The 15,245-nt window shown below is 38.5% G+C and overlaps 1 protein-coding gene across 1 annotated transcript in view; it reads right to left on the bottom strand.

Annotated features, from left to right (window-relative positions):
* Positions 1–15,245, bottom strand: part of CAMK4 (calcium/calmodulin dependent protein kinase IV) — a 228,374-nt gene that overhangs the window by 86,991 nt on the left and 126,138 nt on the right. Inside the window, exons 3-4 of the mRNA XM_060091843.1 lie at positions 4,262–4,324; positions 2,195–2,277 (exon numbers count right to left, since the gene is read on the bottom strand). Coding sequence (XP_059947826.1) covers positions 2,195–2,277; positions 4,262–4,324 — 146 coding nt within the window. The remainder of the gene's footprint in view (positions 1–2,194; positions 2,278–4,261; positions 4,325–15,245) is intronic.

The following is a 15,245-nucleotide window of genomic DNA, read 5'->3' as shown; positions in this document are numbered from 1 at the left end:
ACTTAATGGCAACAGATATGTGGACAACAACATTCAGGGGGAAAAAAGTCTATTATCTACGACCACTAAGAATTTATAGAGTAGTTGAGTGCTCTACTGGCTGTCTGCCATTCTTTAGATGTCCTCTGTTAAATCCAAATATTTCATCCATTTATCATTGTAAATGAAATTTATCTACAGCATTTAGTTTTTCACTCTTATCTATAGCTGAATTAACTCTATTCCATCAAAATCAACTAGACTGCAAGATGAGAGAACCAGAAAGCCTGGGGAGAAGGGAAGGAAAGAGACTCCTGATTCCAAAATGATTCAAACAGAGGTTAGACGATAAATAGTAAGTGCCGTTGGTAGATGACAACTTCATTGTGAAATTCCTGTCCCGCAATTATTTACAAAGAACAGGAGATTTTTCTCTGTTAGACCATAATTAGCAGAGAAATATGTAAGTCTTCCTTAGGAAGATCTCACGGCTCCAAACCAGCAGGATCTAACTATAATTTGACTGTGTTAATGTACCTAAAGAGTCAGCTAAAAAGGTGTTGAAAAAGGACCAATTATTGGCAAATTTAGGCAACATTCAAATAAACTAGTCCAGAAGAGTCTTGACTAAGCATATGGGATCATGACAGTTTTAGGATAAGGCTATCCTTATAGTGGATCAGAGTGTCTCAGCTTCCTTAGGATCATAGTACAGCTTCAAATTTGTTCTGAGGTTCAGAGAAGTTAAGCAAACCTCTATGTTAGTTGTTTGTTCCTTAAGTCAGGGTTTAAAACCATGAGTCCAACTGACTATGAGCCAAATACCACAAGAAGTATCAATATATGTCTAGGCTACCTATGCTTACTTCCCTCAGGTGATTCATTTATTTGTAAAGAATGAATATAGTTTAAATGCTACAATTTAAAAAATCTGATAAATTCACATAACTTGCTCTAAGGAAACTTTAATATACATCTGAACAAAATGTTGAAGATACATATGTAGCTCCAATCAAGGCCATTTTGCTCCTTCCTATCTGAAGATCCAAATCTGCACTGGGTAACATTAAAAGCAGACAGGAACTTTGAAAACCAAATACGAAGACTTTTGGAAGCTCTTAAAGAGGCAGTAAATTTAACTGGGTAGAGTAGAGGTGGGGAGGAAGGGGAGGCATGCTCTTCTCCTAACACATTCTAAACCCTTAGGTATCTTTCTCCTCAGAGTCCATTCATTGTAGCAGTTGCTCACTCACCCATTCATGCAGCAAATATTTATTGAGAATTTACTGTGCTCCAGGCACTCATGCTACATTAGCAGTTCATCAACCTCTCTCCTGTCTTCTGTCTTCAGTCCACTTCTCTCTTAACCCTTTCTTCAACCAACAAGACCTTTACACCACAGAAACTGCAGTTTCTTACCATTTCTGATATATACCTACTCAGTCTCTTTGTCTTCTTCCAATTCCATTCTTGCTTAATTACCCTGTTCAGCACAGCAAAGAGCTCCCAAGAGCCCGTCAGGGCAAAGAGGGAATTCTGAGAAGATGAGAAGGGTAGGAAAGCTATGGAAGCTTAAAGTGTGTGTCTCTTGTACAAATAGTGTGCCTATATTATGCTCTACCGGATTTCCAGAAATACTCCCTGCCATCCTCAAACCTCTGCCTTGAGTGATGAACATATGAACAGACAACTAAAATTGGCTATAATTGGATATAACAGAGCATGTTTTTCTCTGCAACTTGGAACTCTTTACACAGCCTAACAAAGAAAGTAGGCCTAGAAACAATCATTTGGAGAGAATTGATTTTTATGGCTTTTGGATCATAATAAAGAATACTATTATAAATACATGTTTAACTTTCTATAATTCTCATTGAACATTTTCTCACAAAATATTCTCATAAATCTTACTGTTTAGTTTAGATTTAGTATGACTTTAGAAATTCTGCTTTTTATCTAGAAGTAAATGTTTGCAGAAGTAAATAGTACAATGTTTCTATTTTTGTTCACTAAGCATCCCAAATTTTAGTCTACCCACATCTTATCAAATATCACTTTCTTTCCATTCTATACTCCTTTTAAGATTTATTTTAGTAGAAGTTATCAACTGGTATAATATGTCATTATGAAAAATTTCAGGAGAAATTTCCTTTTGGTTATTTTTAGTGACTGGAAGCAAAACCTTACTGTGGTCACATTGCCAGGACCTACTCACCTGTCAAACAGCTCTCCTCCTGTGACGAGTTCTAGGACCAGACTGATTTCTGTAGGGGTTTCAAATATCTCTTTAAGTTTTATCTGGGAAAAGATATTAAAAAAATCACAAATTCTTTATTTTCAACTTTCTAGGAAATAGTTAAAATTATGGCTACAACAGCACTCTCTGTAACAGCAATATGTTGAATCATGGTTAAAAAAGCTTCCTTATTCTAGTACCAGGCAATCATTTGTCACTCTCTGGTTGTTTTTATCAGTTACCTCATTTCTTCAAAGGTCCTTTTGAGTTTTTATATTTTTCATCTTGATAGTTGAAAGATACCTGCCCTAGAAATGCTTAAATTTTGCCAAATCATCCCAATTTCTGCATTTCAACAGAATTTAAAAAAAAAAACAAAAAAAACCAGAAGCAAACAAAACTTCCTAAACCATTTGAAAGCATCATGGTTGGTAGAGATGCAAATGCCTCTTTCTCCTAGAAAGGGACTTCAATTAGGGGTCTGAGACAGAACAGGACCAGGTTAAAGTCTGTCTGTAGGGAAAGGGAATCCCTTAACAGCTAAAAAGTTGCTGGTAGATGAAAGGATACTCAGAAAAGTAACAGTGATAGTGATTTGATTGACCATAACAGGGTTTTCATCACATTCAGATAATCTATCCAATTTTGGATATTTTCCTTCTGAGAATCTAGTGACCAGGACTGATCTATATTTGAGGAAAATTCCATATTGACTTCTCCTTGAAAGAAATAAGACGGATAATAATGTAAAAGTGGTGATTATATATGGTAAATGTTGTTAATTGCTTACCCAAAGCCCTTCTCCCCCTACTTTACTGCAAACAGAACCCTGATTTGTTTAGGGAAGCAAGGTACCTGGCCTTAAATTATGGATTATGTTTGGTCTAAGCCACTTATGATAACCCTACTCCCTAATTTTCCAGTCTCCATGCAGTTTAGGGTGATCTTGTGACCAGATCTTGTGGCCACAAACTGAAGAGAATTCTACTGCAGCTGGAAATTCTGGAAAAAGCCTTTACACTTCTCATCAGACTCTGCTCGTTAGCCTTTCCACTACTTTCTGTCTTGAATATAGACCTGAAGACTTGTAAACACTGTGGAGCAGCCATTTTAGGACCATGAGGGAAAAGCATGAAGGTGAAAGCCAGTGCACTGAAGATGGGCGAACCAATGGATGGAAGGTGTCTGGGTCCTGGATGGCATCACTGAGGAAATGAACGAGTGTTAACAACTGCCTGCCTTCTGATTTCTTACAACATAAGAAAAATATTTGTTTAGACCACCATATTCAAGTTTTCTGTTATTTACAGCTGAGTGCATTGCTAACTAATATACAAGTTTTAAGCACTTTGCCTTGAGCCTAAGCATTGCAGGTCATCCTTGGGAACACCATAACTTTCTCAGAGAAATGAGTGAAATATTTTACATAAGTGACTCAATTTATAGAAACAAGTTATGGCCTGGAAAATGATTTTGTTCTTTTCACTTCATTGGCTCAAGAAAGCTTTTCCCCAGCCCTTCTTTCCCTCAGTGCCTTTGTCTGGACATAGCCTAGAGCAGAGCTTGGGAGGACGTTTTATTTTCGCCATTCAAGTACATTATTTATTTGAATCTTCACATTGTCTCTGAAGCAAATACTCTCTCATAGGAGAGTGAAATGACTATGGAAAGCAATGCATTTTCTTCACAGGCATTTTCAGCAATGGCATATTAGTAAGATAGGCCCACAAAAGGAAAAAAGCCAGTGTCTTATTAGAGTGAAAAGAACTCTCCAATTTTAGTTATCCTCTTATGCATGAAAACATCAATGGTATATATTGCTGATCTGCCCATTTTGAAACTCTTTCAAGGGGTATTATTCTTAAGATTTATTCAGTTAAAAATAATTGAAAAACAGGATCAGATAAGGACAAGAGCTAGGCTAAGGTAGCTACTTACTGGAGGTGGAAGAATCCCTTTCTCATCATCAGAATGGACAGTAAAGAACAAAAATCTCATCCTATAACATTAGAGATTATTTGAAATAACAAGCTAAAAACCACTTACAATGTTTGGATGTGAGAGGCGAAGAAGAACTCCTATCTCAGTCCTTACGATTTTTTTGTCCACCTAAAAGGCAAAATGAGAGAAACTGAAAGATACTCCCACCTTAGAAATATCTTCATTGTAGCAGAGAGTCAGAAACAGCAATAACCACCTGGTTGAATCAGGTCAATGGCAGAGGTTAATTTCTAAGTGTTGCCTTCCTCCCTTTTTTGTCCAGCTGCATGTCTTTCCTCTCTGTTTCAGACATAAAGAGAACTAGTTACAAATATGGGTCACAACTTGTCAGACCGCTTGTGTGGCCACTTTGCCATAAAAAATTATCACTATCACCACTAAGGCACAACTATTTCAACCTATTTCTCCTCCTTCTCTTCCTTTCTTTTTTGGATCCTTGACCCAAACCCATTGGAGCTGTCAATCACTTTGCCTGCCTTTTTCCCACAGAAGTGAGCACATAACCCAGCCTAACCAATCAGAGTACTCTCTTCTCTGGCCAAAGTGACTTGAGTCAGGGATATCCACCAGATCCAAGTCATTACAATATGGGTCTTCCCCCCAAATTTTGCTCAAATAATCAAGAAAGAGGTATTCTCTTTTCCTCTGAAATTGTGAGAGCAAGAGTATAGAGTCTGCCACTACTAGGGACCATTTTTGATACCATATGGAGATCACTGAAAATGGAGCCAACACAGAAAAAACATTGCTAGAGATGAAGAATGAGTACTGCTGACCATGTAATCCACTGGATTCAGTTATGCATAAGCTAGTTTGCCCTTTGAGCTATCTTATTATGTGAGCTACTGAATCTCCTTTTCTACTTAAGTTATCTGGAGTTGCTTGATGCTATCAGTGATGTAAGCTGAAGGAAAATAAAGGGGTTTAAGGAAATGATAACTCGATATGAAAGCCTGGAGTAGAGATTTGGATAAAGCAGTTCCTCAGATCTATGTGTTTTCTGGGAGGGAAGAGGATCTACAACATTCATCATATTCTCCAAATGTCTGAGGCAGAGGAAAGCCTAAAAATCTGATCTATTTAAACAAGAGAAAATGTGTTCCATGGAACTGGGGAGTCAAGGATCTCTCTTGAATGTATATGTAATGAATGTATAGTACATAGTAAGGGTCTAATGTAGTTTATAATGTGCTCAGCCTCATGTTAAACAATGCTGGGCATATGAAAAAACAATCAAAATATCATCTTTTTCAGAGGAAGATTAAAATCTAATTTTGGGCATAAGACTCCTCTAGAGGATCCCATAAGAAGATAGAAAAACATAAGTTGTAAACAAGTTTTGTTTTAAAAATTCCATTGTTCAGTGCAAGATCATTTTTCTGTGAGTCAAAATACAGCTATCATTCAAATAGTGGGCTAACTCTAAAAGACTTCGAAATTATTAGCGATTAAAAGTCATGCTATTGGACTTCCCAGGTGGCGCAGTAGTTAAGAATCCACCTGCCAATGCAGGGGACATGGGTTCGATCCCTGGTCCAGTAAGATCCCACAAGTCGAGTAGCAACTAAGCCCAGGTGCCACAACTACTGAGCCCGCATGCCACAACTACTGAAGCCTGCATGCCAAGAGCCTGTGCTCCGCAACAAGAGAAGCCACCGCAATGAGAAGCCCGCGCACTGCAACAAAGAGTACTCCCTGCTCACCACAACTAGAGAATGCCCGTGCGCAGCAATGAAGACCCAACGCAGCCATAAACAAACAAACAAACAAACAAACAAACAAACAAATAAATAAATTTATTAAAAAACCAAAAACGTCACACTATGGTTAATATAAAATGAAGAAAGACTTGTTAAAGTGCACACAGGTGATGCTAGTGTGATATGTGGGCTGCTGATGGCCACTCAGTGATATCAGACAGCCCAACACATGGGATATTGACAGCATGGTCTGTGGGTAATGTAGTATTAGAGGAAAACGCTATAAAAGTTCTTGTATCTTGTTAAAAATCACATATTTCATGAAAATTTACTATTGAGCAAGAGTCATTCTACTTGTATCAAAAGGGAGAGCTCTGAGAAAGAGGGGCATTGCTAAAACAGGCAGATGACACTGACAGATCTCTTCCAAAGCGTTCTTGGCTCACACTCCATTTCACTTCTGTAGATGCTGTTGAGGAAAATTTGGATATAGATGATAATTTTAAAATTATTTAAAAATTTTAAAATTTTTTTCTAGCTTTGCTGAGGTATAATTGGTATACAAAAAACCACACGTAATTAATGTATACAATGTGGTGAGTTTGGACACGTGTATAGATTCATGTTACCATCACCAAAATCAAGGTAATAAACATATCCATCACCTCCAAAAGTTTCCTGTGTCCCTTTGTTGTGTGTGTGTATGTGGGGGGTGTGTGTATGGGGGGGTGAATAAGCACACTTAATGTGAAATCTACCCTCAACAAATTTTTAAGTGAACAATACCTTATTATTAACTCTAGGCATTATGTTGTACAGTAGATCTCTGGAACTTACTCATTCTGTATAACTGTAACGTGATACCCATTGAACAACTCTCCATCTCCTCCTCCACCTATCCCTTAGGAAGCACAATCCTACTCTCTACTTGTATGAGTCTGACTATTTTAGATGCCTCATATAAGAAGAATCATTCAGTGAATACAGATTTTTTTAAACGTTTTTATTGGAGTGTAATTGCTTTACAATGGTGGGTTAATTTCTGCTTTATAACAAAGTGAATCAGCTATACATATACATATACATATATCCCCATATCTCTTCCCTCTTGTGTCTCCCTCCCTCCCACCCTCCCTATCTCACCCCTGTAGGTGGTCACAAAACACTGAGCTGATCTCCCTGTGCTATGCGGCTGCTTCCCACTAGCTATCTATTTTATATCTGGTAGTGTATATATGTCCATGCCACTCTCTCACTTTGTCCCAGCTCACCCTTCCCCCTCCCCATATCCTCAAGTCCATTCTTTAGTAGGTCTGCATCTTTATTCCCGTCTTGCCCCTAGGTACTTCATGACCTTTTTTTTTTTTTTTTAGATTCCATATATATGTGTTAGCATACAGTATTTGTTTTTCTCTTTCTGACTTACTTCACTCTGTATGACAGACTCTAGGTCCAACCATCTCACTACAAATAACTCAGTTTCGTTTCTTTTTATGGCTGAGTAATATTCCATTGTATATATGTGCCCCATCTTCTTTATCCATTCATTTGTCGATGGACACTTAGGTTGCTTCCACATCCTGGCTAGTATAAACAGAGCTGCAATGAACATTGTGATACATGACTCTTTTTGAATTATGGTTTTCTCAGGGTATATGCCCAGTAGTGGGATTGCTGGGTCATATGGTAGTTCTATTTGTAGTTTTTTAAGGAACCTCCATATTGTTCTCCATAGTGGCTGTATAAATTTACATTTCCACCAACAGTGCAAGGGGGTTCCCTTTTCTCCACACCCTCTCTGGCATTTATTGTTTGTAGATTTTTTGATAATGGTCATTCTGACTGGTGTGAGATTATATCTCAATGTAGTTTTGATTTGCATTTCTCTAATGATTAATGATGTTGAGCATTCTTTCATGTGTTTGTTGGCAATCTGTATATTTTCTTTGGAGAACTGTCTATTTAGGTCTTCTGCACATTTTTGGATTAGTCTCTTTGTTTTTTTGATATTGAGCTGCATGAGCTGCTTGTATGTTTTGGAGATTAATCCTTTGTCAGTTGCTTCATTTGCAAATATTTTCTCCCATTCTGAGGGTTGTCTTTTGGTCTTGTTTATGGTTTCCTTTGCTGTGTAAAAGCTTTTAAGTTTCATTAGGTCCCATTTGTTTATTTTTGTTTTTATTTCCATTTCTCTAGGAGGTGGGTCAAAAAGGATCTTGCTGTGATTTACGTCATAGAGTGTTCTGCCTATGTTTTCCTCTAAGAGTTTTATAGTGTCTGGTCTTACATTTAGGTCTTTAATCCATTTTGAGTTTATTTTTGTGTATGGTGTTAGGGAGTGTTACATGTAGCTGTCCAGTTTTCCCAACAACACTTATTGAAGAGGCTGTCTTTTCTCCATTGTATATTCTTGCCTCCTTTGTCAAAGATAAGGTGACCATATATGCATGGGTTTATCTCTGAGCTTTCTATCCTGTTCCATTGATCTGTATTTGTTTTTGTGCCAGTACCATACTGTCTTGATTACTGTAGCTTTGTAGTACAGTCGGAAGTCAGGGAGCCTGATTCCTCCAGCTCCGCTTTTCTTCCTCAAGATTGCTTTGGCTATTCGGGGTCTTTTGTGTTTCCATACAAATTAGTGAATACAGATTATTTTTTATCACAATCTTCTCTTCCACAGGACAATAAGGATTTACTCACTAATACAAAATAAATATATTTTTCATTACTGCATGATGGTTAAAAAAATTTTAAGGACATGGGTGTCTCTAAATTAAGATTTGTTAATATTCAAACCTATTTTTCTCACTACACATTTAGCGTTTATGTAATATAAGGTTTTTCCCCTTGCTTTTGTATGTTTTTGATCCATATAAAATAAGTGTCAGAGAGATCCTTTAATTTTTTCATATGACATAGTAAACAAAAACTTTTTAATACAAATATGAATTTTAAGCAAATTTATTTTTTATCATGTTATGTCACACATTAAACATTGGGATGCCTTCAAAAACTAGTTCTTTGAAAGTTATCTAAATTCTGGAAATATTCATAACATACTAGATTATTTGGACTAGCAATCTTCTAATGTAGTTATTTATTTTTAATTCAGAATTAATTTTTCTTTAAAGGTAATTTTGAAAAGGGTAATTGTTTTCCCACTATACTCCAGATCAGTGGTTCTCAAAGTGTGATCAGAGGACCCTTCTGGGTCCCTAAGACTCACTCAGGGTATGTATGAGGTTCTCCCTTTTCCAACTGCACATCTGGGTAAGGCTAGATTTTTTCCTATACTTGAAAGAAAACAACGTATTGAATGCAGAAGCAGATGAGAATCCAACTGTCTTCTATTAAGCCAGATAATAAAGAGATTTACAAAACAATGCCACTCTTCTAAGTATTTTTTTATTTTGGAAAATATAATTACTTTTCACTAAGAATGTTATTTATGTTAAAATATACTGGGCTTATTACTGTTATAGTTTTAATTAATTAATAAATACTTAAAAATTCTTTAATCTCTATTACAGCAGTCCCCAACCTTTTTGGCACCAGGCACTGGATTCGTGGAAGAAAATTTTTCCATGGATGTGGGAGTGGGGAAGTGGCAGATGGTTCAGGCGGTAATGCGAGTGATGGGGAGAAGCACGTGAAACTTGTCTCGCTCACCCGCCGCTCACCTCCTGCTGTGCGGCCCCATTCCTAACAGGCCGCAGACAGGTACTGGTCTGTGGCCGTGGGGTTGGGGGCCCCTGCTCTATTATATCGAGATTCTTTCATCTCTAATATAGTAAATGTGTATAGCTATTTGGGATTCTCAGTAAGTTGGAGAGTAAAAAGGGCTCCTGAAGCTCAAAAGTTTCGGAACCACTACTCCAGAAAACTTAACATTATACATTTGAAAACAGAAAATAGAAAGAAAAGAACAAAACTGTAGTGATAATTTAAATGAAAGAAAAATGTGAATGCAGTTTCCTTCCTGCTCTGAATGCTGGAGCCCAGGTTGAATGTAGGTCATGACTTAAGTGGAGCCTGAGAAGAATTGAAGAAGAAGGAAGTTAGAGAAAAATGGGCTATTAAAAACCATCAGTCCACAGAGAGTAAACTGAGTGACAAAATCTGGACTAGAAGCCAAAGTAATGACAACCAAGGAAACCAACAGGGGATAAAGTTGAGAGGGAGAAGTGGACAAAAAAGCAGGCAGATAAATGACTGAGAGGCCAAGGACAAGACAAGGCTGAGGTCAGAAAATCCTTCCCAGAGAGATTAGCTGAGAATCATTTGTCATCTTTTTGAAACAAAGTCTAGGGGTTCCTAGGCAGCCGGACTTTGGGGGTGGTTCCTCCAAAGGTGTCATGTCTTTGAGGTCACACTGGTGTGTGTCTTGACAGCCATTTCATCTGATATCTTCTCAATATTTCTCTAGTTCCAGGAGCTATTGTTTCCTTCCTACTCCTGACTTCCCCTTCCAAATACCTGGGTAGGTCAGGATAGGGTCTGAGCACTGGCACTGCCATTCAGAATAAGTGTTGTTTTCCTAGAAAATAACTGTTAAGCAAGCCACAAGAGTCAATGGGCAGCTACCTGAACAGTCATTATTGCCACTTGAAATTAGCTTCAAGAGCTACTATAATTAGCATCTTCAGAAGCATGAACAGATGGCTTTAACAAATCAACATTACAACAATACTGAAATCCATAAAACACAACTTCACTATGTACAAAATAACTTGAAGAATGGTAGTTTTTAATTACTAACAATTTTCAGTTATAAAAATACACATTACTAACATTCTAACTTAGGTTTCCCAGAAAACTAATGTAAGGCGAGGATTAACATTCAGGTGTTTTATTTGGAATGTGCAAACCCAAAGCAGTGAGAATGAGGAAAAAGGGAAGTGCAGCAAGGTAAGAGGTGACACAGTGCAGTAAGCCCACTGGCTACACTGAGCTGTAAAGACATAGCAGGTCACATGGGTAGTTGTATCCAACTGGCACACAGTACTTCCCCAGAGGAGCTATACAAGGTCACCATGCCTTGAAGAAGTTCATGGGAAGGCAGAAAGAGAGGCAATTTACCTGCCCAGGAACCTCCTCCTGTTTCCCACTGGTGAATTTTGGCCCCGTGGTGTTAAGTTTTTCATACCTCTGGGTTGCATATGTAGTCTTTTTGGCAGTCACTTGTAATGCCATATCACTCCTCATCAGATATCATATCTCATTCAAATCTAGAAGTGGTGGAAGAGCCAGAAACTTAAGGGGTGTGTCTGGGTTGGCCTAGTTGCATGAATTGGCCAGCAGGCAATCCAGCCCTCCCTGGTCTGGAAGACAGGCAGGTGGAAGGAATCTAAGAAGGCCCATAAGAGTTCTGTCCAATCACGGTTCACTCTTGAGTTTTTAACTGTCATAGGAAAACCAGATCAACAGCAGTGGGACCACAGTTCTGCTTTTCTAATTTACTGTATTTTACTGCCCATCAGAAAGAGCTTTGTCTCCCACTTACATTCCTTGTGCCATTGTTCTAGTTGCCAATATGAAATGGATAATCATAAAGTGGCTTGGACACATGGGCTTTTTCTGTAAAGCCTTATTTTAGCTCCCCTATTTGAAATGCCCTAAATATTCAAAGAAATACATTCTTTCATCCTCATAAAATCATTTAAGAAAAAAACTAAATAATTTAATAAGAGTGATTATACAGATTTGTACAGTTTTAAACCTCCACGGAAATCAAGATTTCTTAATACTGAAAGAAATCCCAACTTTGCTGTCTGCATCCATGAGGGGAGAAAGAGAAATGGATAAGAGGTATAATTTTAGAGTAACATCAGAGAAAAAAGCTCACCATTGGAATAAAGTTGATCAAATGTGGGCCCTTCATTGAGATACACAGCAAATATACTCCTGTGCTGGGGCTGGAAAGGTTGAGGGAAGAAAATCAGGAAGAATTGAAAATATGTGAAGAAGAAAGTAATGAGGAATTAAGGGGGAAGAAAAAGGAAAACCAGTTTCTGCATGTGAGAATGATGGATAGAGACAGAGGTGGTGAATGAATTGGAAAAAAGGAGAGGGACTATAGCACTGGATTTCTGGTGGTCTTGATCCTCTTGGCTATCTCAGATGCGGTCTAGATCCGGACTCTGAAACTTCAAATACTCTTGGCAAGTTGGGGTGACCTAAACGAGTAGAGACTACTGCTGTACTTCTAGGATTCAGACAAGTAAAGCAGCATTTCCACATAAAATGCTCAGCTTCATCTCATTTTCTTTGCAGGGGGACTCCCTGGTGGTCTAGTGGTTAAGACTCCATGCTTCCACTGCAGGGGGCACGGGTTCGATCCCTGGTTGGGGAAGCTCTGCATGCCTTGAGGTGTGGTGAAAAAAAAAAAAAAGAATTCATTTTCTTTGCAGAGATTGAGACCATAAGTCTTATTTTGTCTCTCTGCTATTTCTCTGGCTTCTTAGGCTCATTTTTGGTTTTAACAATGACCAGAGAACATGATGTGAAGTACAGAACTGTGCTCCTCAAATCCTTTGTGGAAAGAGGCAAAATGTAAATTATTAATGGGTAAATAAGCAGACAAATACCTTTAAATTTTCACAATTCTTTTCTGCATAGCTTCTGCTGAATTTAGCATCCTGTTTTCTGACATATCAACAAGTACATGCTGGCACTAACATGCTTGGTGAAAAGACTTGACAACTGGAGCTTTGTTAAATTCAAGAATGACAGTTTTAGCCTACAAGGATTTGAAAGCTAGGAACTGCTATTTGAAAATGCAAAAATCAAATGTGGGACACTGAGAAAATACTGAGGTTTTCCTACCTGAGGCTAATATCTCCAACAACTACAGAATTTTAGCCAAGTCTGATTATTCCTTTATCTTCTTGACCTAACAGAAACCTGGGCATCTCATGACTACCTTACTTTCTTTAGGGTCTTCCCAAGTGGTGACTTGTTTTCATGCCAGTAGGAAAGGTACCATAGGGCCTGGAAGGAGGACAGGGTGTCCTTTTTGCTACTCATTGCTATGTTTAAACCATTTCTCCTCCCTTATGCCTCCAACAAAGAGGCCAGTTTAGCCAGAGGAAAGTGACAGAGGAGGAAAACAGTAGATGATGACAGAGTCTCCTAATGACCAGAAGCCAGGTTGAACATGGTAAGGACTTGATATTTTTGCATCAGAGAGGTCAGACACATTTGGAAGATTTTGAGAGAGGAATGACATGACCTCAGTTAATTTTTAAAGGGATACTCTCACTCTTGGGAATTCCCTGGCAGTCCAATGGTTAGGACTCTGCGCTCTCACTGCTGAGGGCCCGGATTCAATCCCTGGTTGGGGAACTAAGATCCCACAGGCCAAGCAGTGCAACCGAAAAAAAAAAAAAAAAAAAAAGGATACTCTGACTCTTGTAGGGATGAGGATGTGAGGATGATTGGAAGAGTTAAATCGGAGAGACTCAATAAGAAGTTATGGCAGTTATCCAGGTGAGAGTTGATGGTGACTTAGACCCAGGTGCTAGTGATGAAGGAGGTGAGTGAGAAGTAGATGAACATTTTTTTAAGGAAGAACCAACAGTATTTGAAGATGGACTGGTTATGGGGTATAAGAGAAAGAGAAATGCAAAGGTTGACTGCTTGTTTTTCCACCTGAGAAATGGGTAGAATAATATTGCCATTTACTGAGACGGTGAATAAATAGGTTTAGAAAGATGCTAATAATATCGTGTCCCTGTCCATTGTACTGAACTCACCTACCATTCATCCCCTTTTACTACAGCTCACTGATCATTGAATTGATCTTTCCAGAAGTCAAGATCATTTCCACTTCTGAGCCTTTCCACTTTGTACTTGATAGTTTTTTGTCTTGAATGTTCTTCTCCCAGGTATTTCCATGTGACTTTGGACTCAGTGGAGAGAAGAACGGTAGGGGTAGCTACACAGAGGAGGTGACGGTTCAGAGGTGGAGGCAGTGATGAGCAATAGACATGGTGGGGTGGGACCGACAGAAAAAGTAAACTGTAGAGAAACCAGTATTTTATTTTACATTTAACAAGACTAGTATAATGCCAATCTGGTTCTGACCAGTATGAGAAGACAGACTAATAAGCATTTCACTCAGATAAGCTTGGCTTTGAAAATTGTGAAACAGTATTCTTTGGTAGTTCCGTAATAGCCACTTCCTACTCTCTGCAGACTCTAAAACATTTGGGAGGCAAAAAGGGGAAAAGTAGAGCTTTCCAATGGAGGAGGATCCCAAGGATTGGAATCGAATTTAAGAAGACAAAAATGGCTCTCAGAAGCTCAACCCAGAAAGAAAAACACTTGTCTTTCAGAACCTGAAACCTCTGTAAATCAGGTAGGTTCAGAAGACAGCAGCTCTTCCAAAGGAGGTAACCTCTCCTCCTTCATTCTTAGAGTCTAAAGTATAAGACTTCCTGCTCACAGATGCTAGAAATTCTTTCACGGGGAACAGTCTTTTACTTTACAGTGAATGAAGGAGGCTTAAAATATTCCTGGGAGAGATAACAAGCTGAACAAAGTTTATACAAAAGATCTGGCTGATGCCAGACTTTCTCTAGAAACAGGTTTGGCTTAACAGAGGGAGAGAAAAAAGGGAAGAGAACATGATATATAAAGTATAAAGGACATTATATTTTATACACCTCTCTCTCCTATTTCTTTCATCTCTGTATCTCTCTCTGGCATTAAGAATATATGGGGGTAACCCTCATTTAATACCTCTTATCTTTAAAACGATCTCACCCCTCAGTCCCTCACCCCTCTTCCTGCTTCCAAAGCGTAGCTCTGCTCCCCTTAGCAGAAAACCTCTCCAGAGCTGCCTCTGCATTTTCTCCACTTCCTCCTCCCTTTCCTCATATATTTGTCAGTGAAATTCAATCTGGCATCATCCCAAGAACTCCTCCAAAACTGCTTTTATAGAAGAAATCAGTGGTCTCCTTGGAGGAGACTAACTACTTTTCTGACCTTATCTTACTGTGTCAGCAGCATTCGATATATTTGATCACTCCCTTCTTCACGTGAAATTGATTATACCATGTCACCATTTTGGTCTGACTTACTTTAAAGGCTGCAGAAGTATTTTAATACTTCCTAACTAGTCTCCCTGCTTTGATTCTTAGTCTTTGCAATCATTCCCTCTGCATACAGCAGACAGAGTGATGTCTTTAAAATGTAAATCAGATCCTGTCACTCTCCAACTTAAATGTTGGCATCCCATTGTTCTAAGACTAAATGCAAACTCTTTACCAAGGCCTTAAAACTCAGGATGGGTTGGCCTCACCCTTTTGAGCTAATGTCATTTTTCT

The sequence above is a fragment of the Mesoplodon densirostris genome, chromosome 3 (genome assembly GCF_025265405.1).
Source record: "Mesoplodon densirostris isolate mMesDen1 chromosome 3, mMesDen1 primary haplotype, whole genome shotgun sequence".
NCBI classification, from domain to species: domain Eukaryota; kingdom Metazoa; phylum Chordata; class Mammalia; order Artiodactyla; family Ziphiidae; genus Mesoplodon; species Mesoplodon densirostris.
This window is presented reverse-complemented; position numbering and strand designations above follow the sequence as displayed.